General features: G+C 40.7%; 1 protein-coding gene and 1 pseudogene across 1 annotated transcript in view; one reads left to right on the top strand and one right to left on the bottom strand.

Annotated features, from left to right (window-relative positions):
- The window catches only part of LOC144683094 (kelch-like protein 1), a 386,264-nt gene that overhangs the window by 221,795 nt on the left and 143,916 nt on the right, over positions 1–20,553 (bottom strand). The window contains exon 3 of the mRNA XM_078546112.1: positions 2,702–2,838. Coding sequence (XP_078402238.1) covers positions 2,702–2,838 — 137 coding nt within the window. The remainder of the gene's footprint in view (positions 1–2,701; positions 2,839–20,553) is intronic.
- Positions 1,537–1,770, top strand: LOC144683156 (small nucleolar RNA SNORA53; annotated as a pseudogene).

Genomic DNA, 20,553 nt, shown 5'->3' with positions numbered 1-20,553 from the left:
CTGCTCCTATTTCTTAATCTCAAGTGTTCAGGTGTCATTCAAAATTTGTACAATATGGTTGGATACATTTACTTTGTCGTTAAAAAAATAGATCAATAACACACAGAATTGCTTGTTTACAACGACAGGCAATAGTTTCTCCTTCATGCAATATTTTTTTTCATGAGATTAAATGAATCACTTTCTCAGCATGTAGCTTCCAAGTTTTAATTAACTTTGCCAAAGGTAACACTTGCGCATGGGAAACTTAACAGTAGTTGGGCAGTTTAATTTCCAAGCCATCGCTTGAATTTTATTGTAAGGCACATGTGCTTGAATGCAAGCTCTCTTTCTTATCAAACCGGTACAGATTTCTACCTTTGGCACCCATTGAATAAATCCTTTCTTAACTGTTCTTGCAGCTCAATTTAACTTTGAGTTGTTGAACAGATGAGACACTCGCAGTATCTCGCAAGGCCAAAAACCAGCTATAAAATTGATAAACAGGGAAGGTAATTGGTTGCATCCTTGAAAACCAGTACACTTAAATGTAGTGTAAATTATAGGTTGAATATACACTTTGAAATGCCAGACTAAATTACATCCAACAAGATGTAGTGCGACATAAAAAGCTTTATCCATAGCTGTTAATTAGTTACTTCAGGATTGTTTAAATGCAAATAACACCAGAAGAGAAACTTCACCGTGACTTTACTTCTGTTGCTGTGGATGAGTCTCCAGAATGTTTCAACATCAACAAATATGCATTTCCACCTCTATAAGAAAAGTTCATGAATTATGCATAACATAATCACATTTCCAGGATTTGCAATTTCTGCAAAGGGGCTCTTATTCTGTGGACTGCTACGCAGATACATTTGCCGTGCAATCTTAATACATACATAATAATTTGATACAGTGTTATGGGTAAAAAAAGAAAAGGGAATCCATGCTCAGCTGAAATTTCTGAAGACGTGAAAATCAATTTAAGTAACACAATAGATGCTAGTTTTCTTTTCTTCCAGTACAATTACCGCATTTTTCTCCTTTAACAATACTATTACTGTAGTACAAATGTCATTTATTATTACATAAATGGATGAATTCAGAATTTAAAGTGAAGCAGGCAGCTTTAATGGTGCACTTCATGAGATGTTTGTTCATTGACCAGTGCACTTACTGCATGCTTTTATACCCACCGCCCACCCCCGCCAGTCCATGATATTCCAGAAGAAAACTCAAAGAGAAATGGTTATCATAACAAGCACACGTGCGCTGTGGGAATAATATTCTGGTAGAGTGCAAAGGAACGGAGGAAGCAAATCCCTGTGGATTGACCTTTGGGCCCCCCAAGAAGGAAAAAAAAAACAGTTCGGACCAGTCCTCTTATTTCCCAGTTTTTACTCTTTTTTTTTTCATTCTGGGCCCCTCTTCCGGTGTCCAGTTAAAATGGCAAATGTCATCAGTTCTAACAATGTTTTACCACACACCTTGGACACCCACCACAGGGGGAAATTGAACCTGCCTCAGGGCACTGAAGGGTCTAATATGGCATCTTACATGCCCACGCTGAATCTGCCTTGCTGGTAGATCTCTGCACCCGGGTGTTGGGTCCTCCAGTGGGCTGGCAGGCGACATTCATCAACTTTAGTGGTTGTACACTCAAAGGTGTTTGAGTCACTGGTGTGTTAAAGTAATCTACCTGCACAGCAGCCCCCACTGTTCTGATGTGAAATACCTGTTACTAATAAGCTGTTGCTGACATCAGGACTTTGCTGCTGTATGGACAGATTTAACATGATACATCTGGTTTAAATATTGCAAGGTACACCATATTGGTACAAGTGCCCTGCCATCGTCCAAGGTGCCTGCCTGAAACAGGTGTTAGATCCACCGTCTATAAAATCAAGGTGGAAAGCCTATTTCAGGCTCTCTTTGGAAATTCGTTTGCAACTGGCTGCATGTGAGAAGTTTTCTTAGGTGCACAGTCTGTAAAGAGACCGCTGGAGGCTGCCGCATAAAAAATATTCACTTTTAAAAAAAAACTTTTACAACAGTAGTGCCCCCTCTGGCTCCATATTAAAGCTGTGACAACACTGCCAACACTTCTCCTCTTACCCCCTTAACCACCCCTTTTTGCTAGCCACTCTTCATCTTCTTTACAACCTTGACCCCCTCACTAACATCGCCCCCACCGCCGTCCACCCCCACCTGACAATTGCTCTAGAGTGTCAGAATCCCCAGTGAACACTCGTGCATTGACTCTTGAGATGTGACTTTCTCCAGCACACCGGTTGCACCCCGATAGCGTACCGGGACTGACTTTGCAGCTTGTGTTCGCCCCCGGACCCAGCATGAACCTATTTTAACCCTTTATACCACAAGCGACAATGTTAACTTTTAAAATAGTTAGAATCTGGGATGAATATTCAAACATTGTATAACAATTACATTTATCTTTATTCATGAGTAAGGCGGAAGATGTTAACACATTTGTCTTTAGCATCACATATTTAATATTAACGCCATTAAAAGTATTATTTTTGATACTATATGAGAAACGTTGAACAATTATGAACAAGCAATGTGCCAATTGTTGATTAATGCACATGAATTTCAGTTTTGAGCCCAAAGATGTCTTGTCTCATTATCACATACATTCTAATCTTTACACTATGTACAAGAATTCATTGTATACAAATAACTCTTCACTCTAGCTTACCTGTGTAAGCAAATTGAACAAGATCCCAGAGTGCACCGGGGTCTATGCCCTCCATTTTGATTTCCTCTTGTTTAGCTTCACAAACATCACTGGTGAACATAGCAGCAAAATAGTCTGAGACAGCACTAAGAACAAGTCTGTAAAGAGAAGCACCACAAGGGATCTAATTAAATTAGTGCCTTTTAATTAGCTGTGAAGAGTTGACAGTAGGAATTCATTACATTAAAAATAAACCTAAAGGCATAACTGCCCTATTGTACCATGACAGTTTTTCAAAGGGGATCTATTTTTGGGTAATTTAAATGGTTATCAAGGAATAACTTGGCTGGTCATTAAGGAAAAGTATAGCTATTAAAATTGCCATTTATTATATTATGTACCAAATCATATTTAATTCATGTGTTTGGGTAATGAGAAATAATGGTTCCCCTTTTCACGTGCAAAAATTAAAATTCTGGAAGTAACATTCGTGTTTTTGCATAACCTAAAACGAACAACCAACAAAAAGTATAACATGGGGTCATTGTAACTATTCATCTAAAGGTAAAATGGACATTATCAGATCAGTGAATACATAGAAACATACATAGAAAATAGGAGCAGGAGTAGGCCATTCGGCCCTTCGAGCCTGCTCCACCATTCATTAAGGTCATGGCTGATCATCCAAGTCAATAGCCTGCTCCCGCTTTCTCCCCCTATCCTTTGATCCCTTTCGCCCCAAGAGCTATATCCAACTCCTTCTTGAAAACGTACAATGTTTTGGCTTCAACTACTTTCTGTGGTAGTGAATTCCACAGGCTCACCACTCTCTGGGTGAAGAAATTTTTCCTCATCTCAGTCATAAATGGTCTACCCCATATCCTCAGACTGTGACCCCTGGTTCTGGACTCCCCCATCATCGGGAACATCCTTCCTGCATCTACCCTGTCTAATCCTGTTAGAATTTTATAGGTTGCTATGAGATCCACCCTCATTCTTCTGAACTCCAGTGAATATAATCCTAATCGACTCAATCTCTCCTCATATGTCAGTCCCGCCATCCCAGGAATCAGTCTGGTAAACTTTCGCTGCACTCCCTCTATAGCAAGTACATCCTTCCTCAGATAAGGAAACCAAAACTGCACACACTATTCCAGGTGTGGTCTCATCAAGGCCTTGTACAATTGCAGCAAGACATCCCTGTTCCTGTACTCGAATCCTCTGGCTATGAAGGCCAACATACCATTTGCCTTCTTGACCACCTGCTGCATCTGCATGCTTACCTTCAGCGACTGGTGTACGAGGACACTCAGGTTTCGTTGCACATTCCCCTCTCTCAATTTATAGCCATTCAGATAATAATCTGCCTTCCTGTTTTTGCTACCAAATTGGATAAACTCACATTTATCCACATTATACTGCATCTGCCATGCATTTACCCACTCACTCAGCTTGTCCAAATCACACTGAAGCATTTCTGCATTCTCCTCACAGCTCACCCTCCCACCCAGCTTTGTGTCATCTGCAAATTTGGAGATATTACATTTAGTTCCCTCATCTAAATCATTAATATATATTGTGAATAGCTGGGGTCCCAGCACCTATCCCTGTGGTACCCCACTAGTCACTGCCTGCCAATCAGAAAAAGACCCGTTTATTCCTACTCTTTGTTTCCTGTCTGCCAACCAGTTTTCTATCCATCTCAATATACTACCTCCAATCCCATGTGCTTTAATTTTACATACCAATCTCTTATGTGGGACTTTGTTGAAAGCCTTCTGAAAGTCCATATAAACTACATCCACTGGCTGCCTCTCATCAACTCTACTAGTTACATTCCCAAAAAATTCCAGTAGATTTGTCAAGCATGATTTCCCTTTCGTAAATCCATGCTGACTCTGTCCGATTCTGCCACTGTTTTCCATGTGCTCAGGTATTAAATTTTTTATAATGGATTCTAGAATTTTCCCCACTACCGATGTCAGGCTTACTGGTCTATAATTCCCTGTTTTCTCTCTACCTCCCTTTTAAATAGTGGGGTTACATTAGCTACCCTCTAATCCTATTGTTCCAGAAACTATAGAATCTCAGAAGATGACCACCAATGCATCCACTATTTCTAGGGCCACTTTCTTAAGTACTCTGGGGTGTAGATTATCAGGCCCTGGGGATTTATCGGCCTTTAATCCCATCAATTTCCCCAACATAATTTCCATACTAATTACTGATATCTTTCAGTTCCTCCCTCTCACTAAACCCTGTGTTCCCCAACATTTCTGGTATGTTATTCGTGTCCTCCTTTGTGAAGACAGAACCAAAGTATGTATTTAGTTGGTCAGCCATTTCTTTGTTCCCCATTATAAATTCCCCTGTTTCTCACTGTAGGGGAACTACATTTGTATTCACCAATCTTTTTCACTTCACATACCTATAGAAACTTTTACAGTCAGTTTTTATGTTCCCCGCAAGCTTACTCTCATACTCTATTTTCCCCTTCTTAATCAATCCCTTGGTCCTCCTTTGGTGAATTCTAAACTGCTCCCAATCCTCAGGTCTGTTATTTTTTCTGGCCAATTTGTATGTCTCTTCCTTAGATCTAATACTATCTCTAATTTCCCTTGTAAGCCATGGTTAGGCCACCTTTCCTGTTTTACTTTTGCGCCAGACAGGAATAAACAATTGTTGCAGTTCACCCATGCGCTCTTTGAATGTTTGCCATTGCCTACCCACCGTCATCCCTTTAAGTAACATTCTCCAATCCATCATAGCCAACTCATGCCTCATACCATCGTAGTGTCCTTTATTAAGATTCAGAATGGTTCTGCAACTCTTCCAATTTTAATTTCCATTGTCCACCATTGGCCAAACTTCTTTTGGCTATTTTACACTACCATCCAAAATGTTACAATTACCCCCAATTGTGTTGATTCGATTAAATACCGCAATGTTTTAATTCATAGCACTAGGACAAGGCGCAAATGCACTTAGTGATAATTTAGGCTATCGAAAATTTGAAAATGTGGAAATGATATTCAGAACTTGATACTTTCAACTTCACCCTTTACCAATTAGCAAGTTCACATTACAATGGGTCGGATCGTCTGTGGAGTTGGCAATCACCGTCGGACTGGCACTCCGCTCCTTTTTATTTACCTCAGCCTGGAGCAGCACATTTCAAGCCTGGACTTCTGGCCCATGCCTGTTGGAAAATGTGCAGGTAGTAGCTCCTGGAGTCTCTCCTCTATTGTGTAGCAGCATTGGGGGAAATGAAGCCTTGCCCTCTTTTTACGGCACTAAACCGTTAAGTTTAAAGATCCTAGCCACTTTTAACAGGAGAAAAGGTAAGCGTGTAAGGTAAGTGGGTGAGGGATTAGGGTGACAGGTTCAAAGATCCAAATGACCAACTCCTGCTCCTAAGTCCCATATTCCTAATTTGTATTATTTCGTTATAATTTTCGTACTGAATCCTTACTCTGCCACTTGATGTATTTTCTGCTCTAGCGCAGAGGGAAGGGGAATCTGAATAGATGGGTTTTGTCAAGATCAATGATACTTTTAAATTGACCTCTCTACAACTGTAGATTTCCATCTAACATCTAGTCAGAAAGTGGAAGAAGTTGAGTTTAATTAGCTGTCACTCCCAGTCTTTGGACTCAATAGTTCACCGAAATAAATCCTATACATTCTACATCTGAACCCCTGGACAATTCCAACATTTCAAAATTCAGTTATATTTCAGCAATGATAGTGCCTCCACCACAGAAGAAAAATCTTAAAATTTTAATCCGCTAAATCTCTCATTTTATTTAGAACATATCTAACTTGAATATCAGGACAAAATTAACAAAGTGAAGTCCAAAAGGAGATAAATGGTTCTTCTACATCTTAGCTTCTAAGAGTCATGTGGCTCTTTAATTCAGAGAGATGTTGAAGTAAGAAAAGGAAAAAAGCAAGAAACCCCCTTGATATCTTCTTGAATTCTCTGCCCAAAGGCAGGTCTGACCCACACCATTATGACCTCCACCACATTTATAGCGAGGAGGCAGGTCCCAAATCCACCCCAGCTGGAATGGGGATTGAACCCTGTGCTGTTGACGCCAATCTGATCCACACCGGCCATTCAGCCAACTGAGTCAACCAGGCACCCAAGGAGTCCCAGTTGCTGTGGCAACATATACTTTTACATGTGTGTTGTAGTCCAGAGCTATTGCTAGTAATGGTAGAGGCTCCAATTTTCTTTCCATTACATATTGACCTGGAATCTTTTACAATATTACTACCTGTCCTTAGCGCCTGTTGGAAGGATTTGCAGGTTGATATCAACCTGTTTGGCTGCATTATGAAGACGCCTTCCTTGGCCATCATGTCCTGGAGTGAAACAGACCTTCTGGCTCAGAGGCAGGGTTACTGCCCATTGTGCCACAGGACCTCCTACCTTTGATGTAGGATAGAAGGAAAGGCATTGACAAATACAGTAAACTGGAACATTTAAGTCAAGACTTCCTGAAGACACATTACTAACAGTCCTCTAGCTGATGTTCTGATCCCAGCTGATGTTACTACTGAACAATTCAGATCCCTGGGTGGACTCTTGCTTGATAGATCCTAATTTTTATCTTTTGTTTCAAAACTTGGAGGGCGACCACTGAAGAGTCACAGGAGTCTGCTAATGAATTTTTAACAAAAGAATAAAATATTTATTAAACAAGAAAAAGATGAACTATTTTACACTACTCTCTCACCCACAACCATACCTTTACAGATATACACAGATTTGTAAGGATAACACAAGTTACCAAATCTATCTTATACTCTAATGTTCACAGTAAGTATACAGTTCATGTAAACCAATAGGTAACTTGTGGTCGGATACACCACAGCCTGAAACCAAATGACAGATGCCTACCCAAAGCAGATATTATGGATTTCTCATTAACGCCCACCCCTGTCCACCATGAGCCAACCTGTTTACTGAGTTCTATCTTTCACACAAGGGTTTCCAATCTCCACTCTAGAAATACTCACGTCGGAATTTTCTCCCAAGCTATGCTTTCTCTTGGATGTCTTTAACAAGGACCCACCTCCAGGGTTTCAACCTCTCCTTCTGAAGTTCCTCTCACCTGGATCACCATGTGCATTCAAGCCTCGCCTTCCATGCACTATCTGATACTCAACCATGCTAATAGAACACCACTGCATCACAGGCCCATAGTAAGGAGTCACTGACCTTTGGCTGTCTCCTCAGATCTCCTGGCTTCTCGCAAGCCTATTTTGCTTTAAGTCTGCTTCCTGCAGTTTTCTTTCTTTAATTTGGAGCCTTTCCTTCTGCTCCTTGCTTTCACTTCCACTGAACAAGATGTGTTCCTGATTCCTGTTCTTGTTCCTTAACTTAAATGTCATCCTGGGACTTTTTTTTGCCCCCACTCCCTAATTTCTGGGACTTGCTTCTGTTCTTTTGGGCTACCTGCTCTCTGCAGCTCCCTCTCCTGTCCAGCTTCATCAGCCTGTGGTATCATCACAAAAGTATAATAATTCTCATAATATTATTGTGATTTATTGTAAAAGTAGGTTAGTAGTGGGGTTTGGATGGTTTATGTGTGTGTGTGTGTGATTTAATTGAATTGGAGACAAATGGTCTGGAAGCTTTAACTCATCAAAAGAAGCTAAGTTTAAAATGCTAAGTATGTAAACATGGCTGAAGTCTGAGAATATAAGGTGTGAGGAGAATTTGCATTTATAGATAAATCAGGGCAGTTTGAATTTCAAAGAGATGGTAGGATGTTTACACCTAGCCAGAGAAGTTAGACAAGCATTGAGCTTATTTTTCCCAAAAGTTACTGATAATATGAGCACCATGAAAAGTTTTGTATTATAGGGAATTACATTTTCAAAGACATATGGAACAATGGAATTTACAGATTAAAAAGAGACAAAATGGCTATAAGGGAGAATGAAAGGCTATGTTGAGAGAGGCCTTGTGACATTTGGAAGAATCTTGCAAAACAGCTTCAGAAACGCCTCCAGTATGTCTGCATGAGTTTGCTACATCCAGCCCTTAACGGTGACAATTGTGCTGGCCTGGTTTTCTAACTTTAAAATCTATTTTTTGACTGTTGCCTTACAAGGGCAGACTCGATGAGCCAAAGGGCCTTTTTCTGTGCTGTAGACCTCTATGACTATGACTCTAAGGGGGTATTGGCAGTAGGGTTACGTAGAACTTTTAATACGTACTATAGTATTAAATAACTGGAATTATATGTGTGTGTTTGACATATTTTCTTTTGTTAAGAAATATTTTAATCTAGTTTTTAAAAAATCTCTGAAGGTCTTGGTGAATTTATTACTTCTGAATTCAACGCACCTATCTCGAAATAAATACAAATTGCAAAACCATTGTGATAGCAGGATCAAGTTTCCCTCGTGGATTTGATCCACCTGGCACACATCATCTGTCACGCCATAACAGATATCCACAGACCAACTGAACTGAAACTGCTTTCCTGTTTCTCTCTCTATCTCTGTAGGTCTCTTGTTGCTAGGCAACAGCACAGTTTTTCCTACTTTGCTTTAACTTTCCTAAACCACTTCAAGGGTGGTAAAACCTGATTAAAATGCAGGTATACAACAAACACACAGACTTGCTGCCTCCACTCTAAAATGAAACCAAAGATTGAGATTTCACCTTTCTAACACACAAATAAAAAAATATGAATTAAACTTAAACTTAAAGCTATAGCTTATTCCTAACACCTACCAATACAAATATAACTTACTTAAAACTATCTCTAGTTCCTAACACTAATTCTAACTGTAATAGCTCAGAAGTTAACAGTTAGATACGGGATGATTGCAGAGGAATATTTGCTTTTAGTCTGTCTAAAGAAGATTTGAAAAAGTTACAGAAAGATGTTGGAATGAGAAATTGAGATGCCTATATTAAGTGATTGCATTTGCCTTGTTTGAGAAGCTGCAGGGAAAATGCCATATTTTCCCAGCAGGTTAACATAGTGATTGACAGCTAAAGGTAGCTACCTCTGGCATAGAGGTAGAAGATCAGCAATGATCTAGCTGAATGGAGCAGCAGGCTTGAGTGCCAAATGGCCTGCTCCTGCTCATATTTCCTATGTTTCTTTAAGATGTCCTTTGAAAAGGTGGCTGAAAAGACGTCTGCAGAGCAAAAGGTAAGTGTTGAAACATAGCAATGGCTGACACACACAAAAAAAATGTGTACCAGGCACCCAACATTAATGCCTGAACAAAGGTAAAGGAGAATGCAAGTAAAATGGAGTGGTTAACACAGCTTGTGAAAGGACACATGGATTATCCTCAAAGCGACTCAAGTGAAACTCGTGCAAAAAGCAGATGTTCTGGCAGGAGGTGATTTGACAAAGAAATATTCACCTAAGACTCCTTTGGGGATAAGTGATGATAGCAAACTGGAAAAAATAATACTTGTAGCCAGCCATACAATGCCAACAAATTGTAGTCACCTTATCAGGTCAAGCACAGTATTAAACATGCCTACTGCCTAGAATGACTTTCCCTCAAATAGTGTTAAAGTGCCCAAATTGCTTATTATTAATATCCAGAATGCAGTATATATCTCTTTACACTCTTAGCAAGAGGCCTTTAAATCACAGCCTTACACATGTTCATTTCATTAAATGTCTCACACAGGTTCTAGACACGTATCATCATACTCATTGCAGCTTTAATGTGTAAGGATGTCCCAAGGCAGCTCACAGAGGTGCAATTAAATAAATCGATGCCCAGCCAAGAAAACAGGCCTCAGCTTACTTGGGGAGGTGAGTTCAGATGAGGGTCTTAAAATAAGGGAAGGAGTTGGAGGGGTTTAGAGATCAAATTCCAAAGCATAAGAATTAGACATCTGAAGGAACATGTCAACGGTTGCAAAGAGGTAGAGGAGAACAAGGAGGGATAATGCACCATGTTCACCGTCAGGGAGGATCTTATTCGTGACATTGGTTAGGATTGTTTTGGTACGGTTAAATTCCAGGTGTTAGAGGCAAAAACATTTTTCAACATTCTGAAGTGGAAAGTGAAATTGGAGACGTGGTGGTATAAGGGGACAAAGGATGGGATTGGGTTTTCTTGTACGAGTGATGATAGCAGATTGGAAAGGGAGAGGGGGCATTTAAGATGTCAACAAGGGTGGAGGTCAAGAAGTAAAATTGGGGATGAAACGAACATTATGCAGGACCCAGAGACAAGAATGAGGTCAGAGGGACCATGTTGGCAAGAGGGCTTGGGCAGCCGGAGGTGTGTGGGTGGTTTGAATTGTTACCCTTGAGGCAAAGGGGAAGCAGGAGAGGCAGCTGAATGGATGGTTTTAATCCTTGTGACAAAGTAATCCAGGAGCTCCTCTGGTTTCTTATCGGAGGTGAGGGCAGGAGGTAAAAGGGAAGAGGATTTCAAGGAGAAAGTTTATAATGGAACAAAAAGGCCAGGTTATCTGTCCAGCACAGGATGATCCAGAGAGAGTTTTGGCAGAGGAGTGTGAGGCCTAAAAGAATTTAATGTGATCTAACTTGATGCAGTGACAGATGCTGTTGTGAGTGTCAGCTATGCTCAAGTTTGTGCCTCTTCACCTTGATGGGGTGAAGATGGCAATCACACTAGGTGCCAAACAATCAAGAAGGAAGGGAATACAGATTCTTGGCAACAAGGGACTTAAAAGTGGAGGTGAGATAACGATTGATAAATCAAATCGGTTTACAACAAGACACGTTTCTTCAAATCTCTGTCATGTGATGTCAAGTAAACATATTTTCCACTTTTCACATCTCTTCAAGAGCAAGAGAGTTCATAACAAAAGAGAGTGAGAGCTGAGACAGGTGGTGGCTTGAAAACCTTTGACCTCTTAACTCTGCTATTCCATGGTGAGGGCTGACGGTGTCAGAAATGGGGAAGCGGAGGGTAGATGCCAGCTGTAGCTACGTCATGAGCTTCTGCCTTTTTTCCAACTGCACCCATCAGAAAACCAGGTCCTGAGTCTCTGTCACTCCTTCCATTGCCAATGCCATGAGTGGACCCCATCCCTCAGCAACTCATTCTAACCTTCTTTGCCTCTTTGTCGAGATGGGCCAGAAGATCCCGTTCAATCTGGATCTGCCAATACTTCAGAGCACATGTCAGCATTTAACCTTTGCCTTGATCACAAGTGCCTAACAAAGATATTCTCCTGAGGGGAGTTAGAGAATGAGCTGTAGAGAAGTGTGCTGGATCGTGATTGTATTCATTGGTATTGCGCTATTCTATAGCCTTTGCTTACAACATGTGACATATGCCTGAGATGGCTTCTTTTGGAAAGCAAAGGCTGCAGCCATTACACTTTGCTCAACTCTAGGTATGAGCCTCTGTACCTTTATATTTTTGTGTTGGAATATCAGTGGACATATGTTAACAAAAATGTACATGAAGCTGTGTCCCAATGTGAGTTACATACTAAATGTTAATTATATTCTCTTCCAAGAACAATAAAGAAAATAATTGGCAAATGGCTGTCAGAATACTAAAAATAATTTGAAGGCTCATCATTCACATATTCATATGCTTTAAAAAGCAATAAGGACTATACTTTTAGCTGTAAACTACTCATGGTTAAGAGGATAGTCTTACTCCCAGTCCAATACTATGGGTACATTTTTCACGAAGCACCCAAGAGTAAACTAAAAATGGAAAATGCTAGAAACTCTCAGCAGACCAGGCAGCATCTGTGGAGAGAGAAACGTGTTGTAAATGTAGTGTAATGGGTTAATAGAATAGGTTAGCTATAGGGCGATGTAGACTAGGATGTATCTGTGACATCAGCAGTCATGTGTTGGGGATTCTGTATAGCGGTCAGGCAGGGATAGGTAAATGATGAGCCTTCAAATTATTTTTAGTATTCTGACAGCCATTTGTTAATTACTTTCTTTATTGTTCTTGGAAGAGAATATAATTAACATTTAGCATGTAGCTCGCATTGGGACACAGCTTCATGTAAATTTTGGTTAACATCTGCACACTGATAATCCAACACAAAAATATAAAGGTACAGAGGAGATGTGCCTACTCAGTAACCCACCTTGTACATAGTGTGAAAGTTATGATGTGGCAGGTGATGAGTGCCAGGCAGACCAAATCCACAAAGGAAACTTGGCCACACTCTAACAATGGTTTTGTAATCTGTATTTATTACGAGAAGATTTGTGCACTGAATTCAGAAGTAACGTGTCCACTGACACCTTTAGAAATTTTAAAACTAAATTAAAACATTTCTTAACAAAAGAAAAAATTTTAAGCACATACATAAAATTACAGTTACTTAATACTATAACAAATCCCAAAATTCCTAATTAACCTGACTCCCAACAACACACCCGCTTTAAGGCAGCAGTTCAAAATAGATTTTAAATTTAAATAATTAAGCCAGCAAGTTTACCACAGCACCCACCTGACAGTGGAATTCCAAAGGTTTTCCTCCACCTTTGGTTACTGGACACAGCCGACTTCTGCTAAAGTGGCTGGAGCCTTCCCTAAGATTGTTTTACATGGTCCTCTTAGATCTTACATGGCCCCCAACATAGCTTTCCATTCTCTTTATATGGTTCTCTCTTTTTAATCTGTGAATTCAATTGTTCTATATGTCTTTGGAAATTTATTTTTCCCATAGTATAAAAATTTTTATGTTGCCAATATGGTCAGTACCTTTGGGAAAAGTAAATGTACAGCTTGGCTTTGCTTCTCTTGCTAGTTGTAAACATCCTATCATCTCTTTGAAACTCAAACAACTCCTCACTTATCCAAAAATGCAAATTTTCTTCACACCCTACATGTTAAGCCTGCATTCATATTTAATCATTAGCATTTCAAATGCCTTTTACCCCTAACTTCTTTTGATAATTTCAAGCTTGAAGTCTATCTGGCTCTAATTCAATTAAATCATACAGACAAACCTATCCACACTCACACCCATAAACCTACTTTACATTAAACCACAATAATATAACAAAAAAAATTTAGTTTCATGACAAAATAAAATAATTTTAAGTAAATTTCTGGGTCTGGCTACAGTCCCTCTTCACAAGATACAAAGCCTTACATGCCCAGCAAACATGGTAGCAGTGGTGGAGTAGGCAATTTAAGCAAGAGTTGGTGCCACATTAGGAACATCCATAGCCCATGATGGCAACAATCCCTGGTTAGACCAACATCCTGCAAGTGCACATAAGCAACAGGCTAACTGAACAAGGGTAGCGATAGTGGCACTGGACAAGCAACCACTGCCCCTTTCCCGCCCGTTTGAAAGTCTTGAGTACCCGTACAGAGCCCGCAGTTGGAAGACGTGGCACAATAATTTCTTGAAGTACCAAGGAGCCTTGGGTATCCTTACCAAAACACAGCTACCACAGGTCAGTTCATTCCTCTACTTCGTGGGGCCCACAGCTGACCACATCCTTAGCAGTGAGAGGCTTGAGGAGACCTCTGCAGATTTTGACTCTGCATTAAAAACCTTCAATACTTCATCTTGGGTTACTGCTGCAAGGCACACACGTTATAACCACAGGTCTCACAGACCATGGGAAGTGCTGGAATTGCTTCTTACTGCTTCGTGACTAGTAGATAGACCTCACCAACAGCAGCCGGCGAAAGATGGTCACGTTTCCACTTGACCATTTCATGGCTCTACTCTGGCCGACCCAAATATACAAATTTGGCCTATTGCCCCATGACACACCGAGGTGCCAGTAAGGGCCACTCATCTGTTAGGCCTGAATGCAGTGGCCCTACCCACCCCGAAGCCAGCCAAACTGGTCAAAAAGGTGGGATCCTGTGCTGCCGCCATCTTGAAGGGTTTGCATTGTGACACCAAAAGATAACACAAGTGCCAAGAAAACCGAGCAGGGGATGCAGAGTGCTTCAGGTGTGGGAGAGCAGGACACTTCCACAAGAATTACTGCATCTTACAGGTCTCCCAGAATTTACACCACTTCAGACTTCCTAGGAGAGGCACAAGATCATTGCCAAGGCTTCTGGTCTATCAGCTTAGAAGTCAAAGGCTTTCCAACCCACTGTAAGCTTGATACCTGCACTGGGGTATTTATACTGGCTGATCAGTTAGCATGGTTCAATACAGCTCCTGATCAGCCATCAAATAGTAAACTCCAAGGTCCGGGCGGATGGGGAACTCACCCCTGCATGTCAAGGGTCAGATTACAGCTACTCTAAGCCACAAGGGGTGACAGATCACAGTGACTCTCTATACTCTACATAATCAAACTGTCTGTTTAGTCAGCAGAAATGTATGTATATAACTGTGCTTCCTACAGGAAGTAGATGCGGTCCTTCCACCAGACAACAGGGCTGAATTCCGCCATGAATCGCCGCGACTCTTCCAGAGGCTGGGTAAACTTAAAAATGAATATCACATTTCACTGCTCCCAGAAGCCATGCCAGTGTGCCTATTCATTCCCCGGAGGGTACCACATCTTCTACTACTGAAGGTCAAAGAGGAACTTGACCGCATGCACCACAGGCGTGTCATTTCATCGATCACACAACCAACTTGGTGGTGTTCCAGCCTGGTTATAGTCGCCAAACCCAACAGTCAACTCAGGCTGTACATAGACTACATGCAATTAAACAAAACAGTCCAGAGGGAGGTCCACCCAATGGCATCTGTAAGTGACAGCCTGGCAAAGCTTGCCATTAACATCCTCTTCACCAAACTTGACATAAACAAGAGAAATTAAAATAATTAATTGAAATGCCTCGCTGCTAACAAGCACCGACTGAGCTCAACACCAAGGCTTGCCGGACGAGTGAGGAGGCTGAGGGCTGAGACTAGGGGAAGTGGGCCTTGATGTCATTAAATGATGGAACAAGCCCGAGAGGCCGAATGGCCTACTTCTGCTCATATTTTGTATGTTGGTATGTAGGAGGCAGGTAGCCATTTTGTTTTAATCCCCTCCCTTTCAGCATCTCCTCAGCCCCTGAGACATTCCATCGCACGCTAACCATGATTCTGGAAAGCAAACAAATTTTTCCGACACAGAGCTAGCAGACAGTATTGTTGAGTTGGTGATTGCATCCACTTCCATGTAAGCGTTCCAGAAAGACCTGCTAGGCGAGCCCAAAATATGTAGCATCGAAGAGCTACTCAAGGACGGACATAAGTATGAAGTGACCCTTGCAGGTTGACGAAGCATAATGGTCCTAAGCACAACCCCAATTATTGACACACTTATTAGAACACCCAAACCTAGCAATACATGTGGGAGGTGTGGCCTTCTGCATGCACCAAGGAAATGCCCAGCTTTTCATGAATTTTGCAAAGCATGTGGTAGTTGGAGCTATTGGCAGCAGCAGCGCACTAGAGCAAAGACTAATGCAGCTACAAAGACCCATGCACTAATCCAAACAGACCGTACGCAATGGGTATCTTCAAGCAATAAGAATGACCATCCAGTATTCCGTCAGAAACATATACATGATGTGATTGACAAAACAGAGAATGACAATGATGTGCACGACGAGATGAAGTGCAGTGTACACATTTCACACCATCAATCTCATGGAAAACATGGACACTGTCACACCGTCCAAAGTGTTTGCCAAGATTCAAACGATCTGACCTAAAAAAGTTGATAACTATTCATTATTGGCCAAGATTGACTCAGCGACAACTGCCAAAATACTGCCCCTGCGAATTCTAAAAGACATGGAAGGCAATGGTGATACGTACTGCTGTGAAACTCTCTACATATTCACTGATTCCATGAGCAGGATCCATAGGCCTGGAGTTCAAATACAATCAATCCCCCTGGGTGTCACAGATGTCCTACATCTTGAAGACTGAAGGCCTGGCAATTGCAGGTCTACCGGCATGTCGTGACCTCGCATTTGTGATAATCCATGGAATTAATTAGACTTCATATGGCAGATCAACCTCAGAAACTACTTCTATTACCTCAGTTCATGACTTAACATTGAAATATCTAGAATGTTTCAAAAAATTGGCAGTTTCAAGGGTGCTGCAACATTACACTTACAGGAGAATGCAAGTCCGTCAATTGATCTGGTACATTTTGTGCAACACAAATGCCAGCAGCCACAAGAAGAAATGGTGAAAGATTCCACACTACAGGTGACTGTGAGCAATTAATGACACCTCCAGACAAGATTAACATTACAAGATCTAAGTGTACCAGCAAATTACCTCTACATTTTGAAGACTCATTGTTTCATACACATAAACTTATATTGAAAATAGTTATACTTCTTTGGAAGGGGGGAAAATACCTTTGAAAAGAAAGGGGGATGTTGCAATATGCCTTTAAGGGATATCAGCATGCCATTCACTAGAAAGAAAGTGTGACATGTGATCCAATTTAGTTTCACTTCTGCTTTTAAGCAGACCATACACAGGCAGCTCTGCTACTGATGTGTCTTCAAGCTTTATTTCTTTGCATATCTGTTCTCATGTGCCTAATCTGAATAAATGACCCCACAACATGTTTACCCAATCCATTACGAGCGATTGGTGCTTTTATATCATCATAGAAACACAACAGTAACATTCATGTGTTCAGAAAAAAAGTGTACATTAAATAATAAAGTTCCATTGAGAACAATTTTTTTTAAAAAAGCTAAATATAATAACAATAATAATGGACAACTTACGGACAATGATAATGGACAACTTATCATGTTTTTGTATAGTGTTCAATGAAAACCACATTGTGGTTTTGCTGCATGAGGCACCTGCCATTAAATTGTATTTAATACAATTATGATTATCTGATGTCACATATGTGCCATCTAATTAAGGACAGCAGGCAGGCTCTTGATAGCTGGAGGGCTAATCAGAGATCTTCCAGCTTGAAAACAGCAGTAGAACGCCATGGTAGGTGAGTAACGGAGGGAGCGTTTCAAATTGTTCTGCAAAAAAATAGCCTTTTGCAGCCGGGCCACCATTGTGGGAGGCTGGGTGGAGTGGGGAGGGAAAGGAGATGCACAGGGCAGCCTGCAGCTTCTCCTACACCCACACTGGGGGTGAATGCTTCTAAACCTGCCTGGGTCATTATCCCGTTCTCCACTCCACCAGGAGGCTGCCGCCAAAATGAATTGGCCTCCATCTAATTCCAGTTGCCCCCCTTCAATTGGCCTTAAGTGGTTGTTAATTAGTTGAATTGACTATCAGACCAGCCCCAGCAGGGCCTCAACATCCAGCTCTAAAAGTCTCAAAATGATTCCTTTGATCACTATATAGATGCAGGGTTGGGAAGTCTTTCAGTCCATCCTGGTTCATTAATCTAGAATAAAGCAAAACTCATATTTTCACCATCCCGTCATAAAAGTCTTGAATAATTCTGGAGTGTTTGCTATCGTCACCCTCCCCAAAAGAGAATTGCAAGGCCCCCAGATTTGAACTCAACTCTTTTGGCAGAAAATTGATGGAATCAACTTGATCATACATCCCGCCCAAATTTACTCATCATCGACTCCAATGGGGAATAAAATCAGGCAAAGTGTAAAATAGGCATATGACCTGGACCTGCTCTTTTCCCAACTAGGGCCCTAGTGTTGATCACTCCTTGATTGAAGAAGTTCTCCTTGACATCTGTCTTTAACTTTCTCTCTTACCCATTTTAACGTCGGAGTCTTGCCCTCCTGTCCTTACATACTTTGTGACAATGCCACAGGTTTTATGTTTGATTGCTTGATGCGCTTGTAAGGGACCCTTTTGTTCTACTGCTTGAACAGAAGCACTAAACGTTGCTACCTTAATATTGCAAACACTAATTCACAGAATCATTGCAACACAGAAGGATGCCATTTGGCTCACAATGTCCATGCTGGACAACAAGCTTCTGTGGCCAAGAATCGAACCCTGGCTGAGGTGGTGAGAGCTCCAAGCCCTAACCATTAGACCACCAGGGAATTGAGCTATAATTTTTTCAACACCTTACTAAAATTTATGTTCTTAACTTTTTTTTTTTGCAAACTCCTAACAACCTTCAAGGAGAGCATTCATTTTTAATGCTAACAGCTGCTGTTTGACATTAGACTTGAGACTTGTGCTCAATCTTACCTCATTTGAAAACAAATCAGAAATTCATACATACCTACACTGAGAAATATTTATGTATTACAATTAGCAAACTTGAAGGTAACATCATTTCTCTGTTTACCTGTCAGCATAAACAAAATCTATTCTGTCAGATTAATGGACCATAAATTGCTTGCCTCCAGCAACATGAGGTTGCTAAATATACACAACCATATTATTAATAGTTTGTGCAACCAAAGCTCTCACTGGTTTAATTAGTTCAAGTCCCTCTTGCATTATGTTCTTCATTTAAAGCAGTGGTTTCAATATAGTAGTAGCACTTGAACAGGATTTCCATTCCCTGCTTCTAGGTCTCTGTTGGCTGAAGGTGGTGGAACATCTGTGCGTTCATTTTTTCTGATACAAATGAATCATCAGTGTGGAACAATTCAGACTGTTGCATCTCACCAAGGAAGATGAACAGCCTGCAGAAACCATTCATAATCTATTAGTATACTTAATGTAAGCATTCTCTTACAGAGATCTCCTGTTTATTTTAATAAAGAGTCTGCAATAGAAATCTCTACCAGAATCAAAGTGTGGACCAAACTCAATACTCAGTTTTCTGGTGCAATTGTTTTTCCAATTACAACTCTATATATTTTAAATTACCAACCCATCACACTGCCTGAGCTGCAAGTGAGAAGAAGTTGTGTCAGGATTTTAAAACAGTATTTACATTAAACAAGTTATCAGATTGGAGGTGCTTTTTTAAAAAAATATATCCTTTCATGGGGTGTGGGCGTTGTTGTGCAAGGCCAGCATTTGATGACCATCCCCAATTGCCCTTGAACCAAGTGGCTCGCCACACCATTTCAGAGGAGTGTTAAGAGTCAACCACATTGCTGTGGATCTGGAGTCAGATGTAGGTCAGGCCAGGTAAGGATGGCAGAGTTCCTTCCCTAGTGAACCAGATGGGTTTTTACGACAATCAACAACAGTTTTATGGTCAGTATTATAGAGACTAACTTTTTTTATTCCAGATAATTAATTGACTTTAAATTCCATTAGCTGCCATGGCAGGATGTGAACTCTCTTCCCCAGGGCATTAGCCTGGGCCTCTGGATTACTAGTCCGGCGACATTGTAAATGACTAACGAATGATAATTATACAATAAACAGACTTAGAATCCAATGAATGATTATTACTGAACCTACTTCCAGATCAGTGAGAGCTACAGTGGTTCTCATCTAGGTGGAGCATGTTTTGGTAATGGACTATTGCAAATCAGGAGGAAAGGGAATTCATTATGATCAGTCTGGACCACTCTGCACAGTTCTGATCATCTAATCACCGGACCTTGTCACTGTCCTTGAAAAGGTAAGGCAGTCCACTGTATCAGCAAATTAAATTATCAGAGTATATAAGACTCTTCATTTATCTCATTTGGAAAAGAAAAGGTCTTGAGTTAACCAAGTTACAAAGGGAGTTACAAAGGCATACAGTTCTCTATAGCAAGGAGTTCAAATGGCAGTGACACATGTTAAAAAGAGGTAATTAAGAATTAAATAAGATGCGGAAAATAAGACAGAACTTTATCCCTGAAGCGTATTAAAGCTTTGTAATAATTTAACAGGAAGGTCTATTGAAATGAACTCTTAGATAATTGTGGAACACAGTGAGAGGGTGAGTGGATGGGAATGATCTCTGAAAAAGGGAGAAGACTATTAGGCCGAATGGCTCATCTTCGTAACCTGCAAAGCACACCTTGTTAATGGATATGGAACAACACAGATTACAGAAATGGGAAAGTGTAAA

The sequence above is a fragment of the Cetorhinus maximus genome, chromosome 7 (genome assembly GCF_964194155.1).
Source record: "Cetorhinus maximus chromosome 7, sCetMax3.hap1.1, whole genome shotgun sequence".
Classification (NCBI taxonomy): Eukaryota; Metazoa; Chordata; class Chondrichthyes; order Lamniformes; family Cetorhinidae; genus Cetorhinus; species Cetorhinus maximus.
Note: the sequence above shows the minus strand (reverse complement) of the source record. Positions and strands in the feature narration are given on the sequence as shown.